General features: G+C 43.4%; 1 protein-coding gene across 1 annotated transcript; it reads left to right on the top strand.

Annotated features, from left to right (window-relative positions):
- The first annotated feature begins 3,394 nt into the window (after nucleotides 1–3,394).
- Nucleotides 3,395–8,967, top strand: LOC110523804 (sulfate transporter). The gene is made up of 3 exons (XM_021602834.3): nucleotides 3,395–3,759; nucleotides 5,277–5,924; nucleotides 6,143–8,967. Exons 2-3 carry the CDS (start codon nucleotides 5,331–5,333, stop codon nucleotides 7,664–7,666), a joined length of 2,118 nt encoding a protein of 705 aa, XP_021458509.2. The 5' UTR covers nucleotides 3,395–3,759; nucleotides 5,277–5,330; the 3' UTR covers nucleotides 7,667–8,967.

Below are 8,967 nucleotides of genomic sequence, written 5' to 3' on the forward strand. Positions count from 1 at the left end.
TGAGAATGAATAGTACATCAGACAACACCCTGACTCTGGTGTATTTAAAGAGACAGAGTAGTCATCCTCTCATATCTATAATTTATAGTATGCGTCCTAGTTAGACATTTATAAAACAAAGTATTGCCTTATTAATGAATTGTATAATATATTTCAATGTTCAATTGAAAAATATATTTTTTCATCAGCATGTTGTATTCCTCTCTTCATGTCTTTCACATATACAGTGCCTTCGGAAAGTATTCAGACTCCTTGACTTTTTACACATTTCGTTAAGTTAGAGCCTTATTCTAAAATTGATTCAATAAATACAAATCTTTATCAATCTACACAAAACACAACATCCATTTTTTTTTTTTTTGCAAATGTATACAAAACAAATCTGAAATACATTATTTACTAAAGGATTTAGACCTTTTGATATGAGACTCAAATTTGTACTCAAACATGATTCATGTTTTAATGTTTCCATGAATCATCCTTGAGATGTTTCTTGAACTTAATTGGAGAACCCCTGTGGTAAATTCAATTGATAAAATCAAATCAAATTGTATTAGTCACCTGTGCCGAATACAACAGGTAGACCTTACAGTGAAATGCTTACTTACGAGCCCCTAATCAATGCAGTTTTTAAAAAAAAATACAGATGAGGATGAGAGGTAAAACTAACAAGTAATTAAAGAGCAGCAGTAAAATAACAATAGCGAGACCATATATAGGGGGATACCGATACAGAGTCAATGTGCGGGGTCACCGGTTAGTTAGGGTAGTATGTAAGTACATGTAGGTATTAAAGTGACTATGCATAGATGACAACAGAAAGTAGCAGTGGTGTAAAGAGGGGAGGGGGGCTGTCTCGTCATTGTCGGTGATCAGGCCTACCAATATTGTATCATTGGCAAATGTAATGATGGTGTTGGAGTCGTGCCTGGCCGTGCAGTCATGAGTGAACAGGGAGTACAGGAGGGGACTGAGCACGCACCCCTGAGGGGCCCCCGTGTTGAGGATCAGCATGGGGGATTTGTTGTTACCTACCCTTACCACCTGGGGGCAGCCCGTCAGGAAGTCCAGGATCCAGTTGCAGAGGGAGGTGTTTAGTCCCAGGGTCCTTAGCTTAGTGATGAGCTTTGAGGGCACTATGGTGTTGAACGCTGAGCTGTAGTCAATGAATAGCATTCTCACATAGGTGTTCCTTTTGTCCAGGTGGGAAATGGCAGTGTGGAGTGCAATAGAGATTGCATCATCTGTGGATTTGTTGGGGCGGTATGCAAATTGGAGTGGGTCTAGGGTTTCTGGGATGATGGTGTTGATGTGAGCCATGACCAGCCTTTCAAAGCACTTCATGGCTACAGACGTGAGTACTACGGGTCAGTAGTCATTTAGGCAGGTTACCTTAGTGGCCTTCAGCACAGGCACAATGGTGGTCTGCTTAAAACATGTTGGTATTACAGACTTGGAGGGGGAGAGGTTGAAAATGTCAGTGAAGACACTTGCTAGTTGGTCAGTGCATGCTCGCAGTACACATCCTGGTAATCCGTCTGGCCCTGCGGCCTTGTGAATGTTGACCTTTTTAAAGGTCTTACTCACATCGGCTGCGGAGAGCGTAATCACACAGTCTACCAGAACAGCTAGTGCTCTCATGCATGTTTCAGTGTTATTCCCTCGTAGCGAGCATAGAAGTAGTTTAGCTCTCTGCCAAGCTTGTAGCGTCATACCCAAGAAGACTCAAGGCTGTAATCGCTGCCAAAGGTGCTTAAACAAAGTACTGAGTAAAGGGTCTGAATACTTATGTATATGTGATATTTCAGTTTTTTATTATACATTTTCAAACACTTCTAAAAACCTCTCTTTGCTTTGTCATTACTGATTGACGAGGAGGAAAAAACTATTTAATCCATTTTAGAATAAGGCTATAACGTAACAAAATGTGGGAAAAGTGAAGGGGTCTGAATACTTTCCGAATGCACTGTATAGGTTTTTCAAGAGGTATTTTTTTGTCTGGAATGAATGGTATACAAACGGATGATGAGCAGTATTGTGTTGCACATGAAACAATAACAATATACACATTTCAGTAATTTAGTACTGTTACTCTACTTAAGCCTGTTACACGGTTGGACAGGGGTCTGTTGAATGCAACGTCTTCAGCCCACCAACAATGTTGCCATTCACTATGAAATACAGCCAAACAAGGCAAAAACCTAGATGAAGTGAATAACTGATTAGTGAAAAATACCTCTTTAGTTTGCATGTAAGCTATTCCATTATAAAAGGCTATATAATATCATTCTATACACAAATATTATTTCATACATGTCGTTTATTATGTTTACACAGCTTCTACTTCATATTGATGATCCAGACCTTTTGGAGGGTATGTTTCAACTTAACTAGTCAAACAGAGTGATAAGTTATGGTGTATGCCAAGACCTGGCACAAATCAATTCACACACATCTCACAAGACCTCACTGGTCAACGTTTGACTTAATTCATCTGGATATAATGTCAAGGGCCATTGTACAACTTTTCCCTCATGGCACAATAGTGGAAAGACCAGACGACATATAGTCTGTCTTGTGATCCCACACTGGAGTCATGCCATACCATAATGGGATTTCACATGGGATTTCAAGCTAGGGCATTCTTTAATATTAGGTCCACAGATATGACATCACTGCAGGTCACGAGACAGGAACTATTAGCTAGTCACAGATCGATTTCTGTACCATAACACTGAGCACAATGGGACTTCATATAGCAGATTTGGAGTGTTGTGCTCCATGGCTCAATTGGCTAAGTCTTAGTCAATGACATAGCTAGAAACCAGGAACACAACTCACCATCTAGTAGTTCATTAATGAGGACTAATATGCAATGCAGAAGTAAAAAAGAATGTGTGAACACGTATTTCCCTTAAAAGGCAAACCTTACTAAACCCTAGGTCTCTGGAAACAGGACATTCAGTCAAATGCAAAATAAATCTAGTTCTAAAAAAACATGTACATTTCCATTTTTGACACGATGACAGATATATTAATGTATGCAATACATAATAAACTGAGAACAGGGATCAGTAATCTGGTGTCAAATCAATAGTGAATGAACCCCTATCTTATTGCTGTGTTGTAAGACAATCACCAAACCAGGTCACTGTGTCAACTAGAACTACTGCATGTTAACAGTTTGTGACCCTTCTGCTTTAGTTTCCATTTGTGACCCTTCTATTTCTGTTTCTGTTTGTGACCCTTCTTCTTCAGTTTCAGTTTGAAAACTAACCAGATCCCAGGTTAGGTCTGAATATTAACAGATAGATAAGCCACACCAGCCAGTAAACGATTGACTTTTGTTACCCTATTGCCCTGAACAAAATTAGATTGCCAAGGGAGGCCTTGCTTCCACTTTATGGACAACCCAAAAGGAGACAGTGGCCCCACCTCCCCACACTGTCCAGCCTATGGCAATGATCAGTGTCAGGACAAGGGTTGCCCTTATCGCTATACTCATCCAACATAGATTTGAGACAACACCCTTTTTGTCATTCTACTCCGGGGTAGCAAGAGAGGCGTGTGTATGACACTACCAGAGAGACAGGAGAGACAGGATAAGAGAAAGTAGAGAGAGAGCATGTGACACTCACATGTTGGCTGTGAGAGAGAGAACACTGATAGCGGTGACTATTTGTAGGTATATGTGTTCCTGACTACAAAACTTTGACACAAAATTTGCATTCCTCTTTGGGTTGGCAGAACGAAGTGTGGGTGAGTTATTGTTTTGCCTCAGCCTGAACATTGGTAGAATAACAAGTAGCCTGCATTTGTAACCTATGTGTGCCATTTCATGCATTTCACGCGTTTTAAGACAGGTAAACGTAGAGCATCTAGAGGAGGGTCTAAAAATGATTTTGACCTAAAATTGCTATTACTATTTGAGTACCGTTAGTGCAGTTAATACATGAGGGGTGAGTGTTGACTTTGGTACAGGAAGAAGAAGCAGGAATCAAAGCCCATCAGACAGCTGTAATGAGGTTATGATGGGACACAACGATAAGATTTAATCTTCTGTTTACTGCTACCGTTAAGGGTTATCATCCCACCGGGCACAACGTCTGTTGCATGTTGGTGCAACCTAAGTTCATTGAAATGACATGTAAACAACATTGATTCACTCAGTGTGTGCCCAGTGGGACAGTTATCTACTGCATAGTTTAGGGCTTCTGAAGACATGATAAGACATGATGAGCTCTATGCTGAATGTCTGGATCACTCATTCATCTCAATCTAGAGATGTTCAGACTGTCCACAGTGGGAAATGTAGGAATTTCTTTCTTTCTACTGATTAGAGGCATGCTTTCTATCATTAGAGGCATGCTTTGATGCTTGATATTTCCGGTTAGGTCGCATTTAAGATATATTGGAGTTTTAGATGGTTTGTCAATACATTGTCTGCGTTTGTCTTTGAATTAAGGGGCAATCTGAGATGGGTTGCCTAAGACACCTGTATATTTTCACTGTGGTCCTTGAGTAAGTGTTGCCACGGTTATCACCACTCAGGTAAGACCCAGATGCAGACAACGTCTATGTAACAACAGTTTATTAATCGAACAGGGGCAGGCAAAAAGCAGGTCAAGGGCGGGCAGAGGTCGGTAATCTAGATTGGTGGTGCAACGGTACAGGATGGCAGGCAAGCTCAGGCTCAGGGCAGGCAAAATTGTCAACACCGGGAAAACTAGGAAACAGGCCATATAGAGAGACAGGAGCAGAGGGAAAACCACTGGTAGGCTTGACGAAACAAAACGAGCTGGCAACAGACAAACAGAGAACACAGGTATAAATAAACAGGAGATAATGGGGAAGATGGGCGACACCTGGAGGGGGGTGGACACAATCACAAAGACAGGTGAAACAGATCAGGGTGTGACAACGATGCTGAATGTCTCTGTGTAACATTGAACTTGATGTGGGAGCACATTAACAGCAAGCAGGAAGTTTCTTTGACGATAGCCTAACTAATCTCTCACAGATCCCGACATGTTTATTACTTTTCAATGTTTTCATTTTCACTAAATCACTCCTTGACTGAACCTCTGTTACAGTTTCAATGATACAATAAACTACGCATCAAAGTTTAACGAGAGAACTATGAGTAATGCAACACCCCTTGAATGCAAATGCTTGTTGGGAAGGTGTTTAATCATTGTTTCCTTCGGGGAGGACACACTATCTAATGATCAATGAGTGTCATGATGAGTGAAGATTCTCTGTCTGATTCATTCCAGGAGCACAGCTAAGCACCCCACCCCCACCCCCACAACCCACCCCTTTCAGAGGCCATGGAGGAAGCCAAGGTCACTGAAGTTCCCCACCTGGAGCGGAGGGTCCGGCAGCGGAAAGAGCCCATGACCGTTCTGAAGACCAAGCTGAGCCGTAGCCTGTCCTGCTCTGTGCCCAGGGTCAAGAACACCTTGACTGGGTTCTTCCCTGTGGTGCTCTGGCTTCCCAAGTACAAACTGAAAGAGTATATCTGGGGTGATCTCATGTCAGGCCTCATCATAGGCATCATCCTGGTGCCCCAGGCCATCGCCTACTGCCTGCTGGCCGGAGTGGACCCTATCTATGGCCTCTACACCTCCTTTTTCGCCAACATAATCTACTTCTTCATGGGGACCTCCAGGCACGTGTCTGTGGGCATCTTCAGTCTTATGAGCCTCATGGTGGGCCAGGTTGTGGATAGAGAGGTGTATATGGCAGGGTTCGAGCTGGATGACACCAAAGCAGCCACCATAGATGGATTCTTAAACGTAACAGAAGACTCAGACAGCTCAGCCGTCAACCTGACAATAGGGGCCTTCGGCATGGAGTGTGGGAAAGAATGTTATGCCATCAGCATTGCAGCAGCCTTGACGTTTTTGGCTGGGATTTACCAGGTACAGTTTCAACTACTCTGATTGATTCAGCACTCTCATAACTGCTTTCAACATGTAGTGGAACAGATTTCAACATGTAGTGGAACAGATGTAAATCAGTTAGACTTGATTACTCATGTCCTAAACATCATAAATTAACTCACATCAAAGATGACTGTGCTGAATATTGACCTTTATATTAGATTAGCTATCTAATAAACATGGTTACCTCCTTTCAGGTATTGATGGCTGTGTTCAGACTGGGCTTTGTCTCCGTCTACCTCTCTGCTCCCATGCTGGATGGCTTTGCCACAGGCGCATCGTTCACCATCCTCACCGTCCAAGCCAAGTACCTACTGGGGCTCAAGATCCCTCGCCACCAGGGCTACGGCACTGTGGTGGTCACCTGGATCAATATCTTCAGTAACATCCAGAACACCAACTACTGTGACCTCATCACCAGCGTCATCTGCATCTCTGTCCTGGTGTTGGGGAAGGAGCTCCAAGATCGCTACAAGGATCGTCTGAAGATCCCTCTGCCCACAGAGCTGGTAGTGGTGGCGGGCGCTACACTGGTGTCCCACTTTGTAGACTTCCACGGACGGTACGACTCCAGTGTCTCTGGTGCTATCCCCACAGGCTTCATCCCCCCTAAGGTGCCCAGTTTTGGTCTGATGCCCCGGGTGGCCTTCGATGCCATCCCACTGGCTGTGATCAGCTTTGCCTTCACGGTTTCCCTCTCTGAGATGTTTGCCAAGAAGAATGGCTACACCGTCCGGCCCAACCAGGAGATGTTGGCCATTGGTTTCTGTAACATTATCCCTTCCTTCTTCCACTGTTTCACCACCAGTGCTGCCCTGGCTAAAACTATGGTGAAAGACTCCACGGGCTGCCAGACTCAGGTCTCCAGCATTGTAAGTGCCTTTGTCGTTCTCCTGGTCCTGCTCTTCTTCGCCCCCTTCTTTTATTCCCTCCAGAAGTGCGTCCTGGCCTGTATCATCATCGTCAGCCTGAGGGGAGCTCTCCGTAAGTTCAGAGACGTGCCCAGTAAGTGGCGCGTCAGTAAGATGGACGCTGTCGTCTGGATGGTGACTATGGGTGCCTCAGCACTGATCAGTGTGGAGATGGGGCTGGTGGTTGGAGTGGTTTTCTCTATCCTCTGTATCATCGTCCAGACCCAGAAGCCCAAGGTTTCTCTGTTAGGACAGGTCCATGACACTGTCTACTACGAGGATTTGGAGGAGTATGAAAACCTCATGTCCCTCCCTAAAGTGAAGATCTTCCGCTTCCAGGCCCCGCTCTACTATGCAAACAAGGACTTCTTCCTAAAGTCGCTGTACAAGGCCGTGGGCGTGGAACCCTTCCTGGAGATGACCAGGAGGATGGAAGCAGAGAACAAATCTGAAAAAATGGCAGCGAAGGAAGTCGGGAGAGACGACAAGACTAATGGAGAGGTGAATGTAGGGCTGGTATCCAGAGAACTTGACTTCCACACTATCATCTTAGACTGCTCTGCCATGCCCTTCGTAGACTCCACAGGGATGCAAACCTTCAAAGGGATCATTAAAGACTATAAGGAGGTGGGTGTTACAGTGCTGCTTGCAAGCTGTAATACAACGGTCATAGATTCTCTCAGACAAGGCTCTTTCTTTGGGAAGGCTGACAAAGACATGGAACGCTTGGCATTCTATACTGTACACACTGCAGTTCAATTTGCCAATGACAGGGCAACATCTGCATTTATTGGTGACACATTGGTGTAGACCAGAGCCGTATATTTCCAAATAAATGGATATGTAAATAAATGGCTCTGGTCAGGGATGGACTGGCCTTCTGGCAATTCTGGAAAATGGCAGATAGGCTGGACAATTTTTCTGTTGGGTGGCTTGGTCAAAATTGACACACACACAAACCTTTTTTTTTCATATCAAAATAAAACAATTAAAAAGGTGACATCGCCGGCGGTCCATGGGCCTGGTAGCCCTTCACACTCACAGCCCCTGTCATCCCCTTTACGGGTTGAAAATGGCAGATTTGGTCACTCATAAGCATCTAAATCTGAATGCAGTGGCTGTAATACAGTAATGTACTATATATGATGTCAGAACAAGCTCTTTACTTTACAGCTCACTTTACAGCCCTGTGTGCGATTCAACTGACAGTCATTCTAAACATGTGTACCACGCACAATAAAATAAATGCCCCCAAACCCTCCTGCTAATTGGGCTAGTAGTTAAGCAACATTTTTGTGGTCTGAGTGAGGGGACGCTGTAAATTGAGAGGAGTCAATGTGTTCTGACAGATGACACTTGGAGGATTATAATAAACACTGCTTTGATGTCATACAAGCAAACCACACACCCATAAGTCCAAATGTGCACTTCACATTTCCATATTTGAAAACTGATGTAATTTTACCGTATCAACAATCATGATATCTATATTTGATGTACAGTTACACGAATGACAAGCGTCATACCATGGGTTGTCCTGAACAGAATGTTTGTCATATTGTGAAGAAAATTTGCTGCGGAACACACACTTGAAGGACTCCATTCTATGCACACCAAAATTACAATATGTTTGTCTGAAGTGCCTTGTGAAAGCCCAACACTGTAAGATCCTGTTTTATAACTAGTCATGTTGGCAATAGAATAAGCTTTCAAATGATGTCCACCTGACCCAGATTGTGATTTATAATGGAAAGGTTTTTTTTAACGTAATTGTGTGATGGTGGGGACGCAGGGCTGTGTTCCAAACAAAAGACTGTAAGTGTGCTTGCTTCAGTTCCTCAACGGCAAAGCTAGGAGATCTAAAAAAAAAAACACCTTTAAGTTGAAGGCTCTTTCCTTGTGTCACAAAAGTGCATTGAAATGACTTAGGTACTGTGCACAGTTTGGAGAGGTGTGTGTCCACTTGAAGACACCAGTTAGACTTCTCACTCAAGCCCTTGTAATAATGTTTGCACCTACCCCAAAATTGCAGTGAATATTCTTATCTTATGAGTGTATTCGTTATCAACAAATGCAGCGAAAAGTACAGTAAATGTTAAACGCAGATGAAA

The sequence above is a fragment of the Oncorhynchus mykiss genome, chromosome 5, assembly GCF_057628025.1.
Source record: "Oncorhynchus mykiss isolate SJ-2025 chromosome 5, ASM5762802v1, whole genome shotgun sequence".
Taxonomy (NCBI): Eukaryota; Metazoa; Chordata; class Actinopteri; order Salmoniformes; family Salmonidae; genus Oncorhynchus; species Oncorhynchus mykiss.

What these genes read in the sequence shown, in the direction of transcription:
- LOC110523804 (XM_021602834.3), top strand. Translation starts at nt 5,331, where the DNA reads ATGGAGGAAGCCAAGGTCACTGAAGTTCCCCACCTGGAGCGGAGGGTC. An exon ending in TTTTGGCTGGGATTTACCAG is followed by an intron (nt 5,925 to 6,142) that starts GTACAGTTTCAA and finishes ACCTCCTTTCAG; the next exon opens with GTATTGATGGCTGTGTTCAG.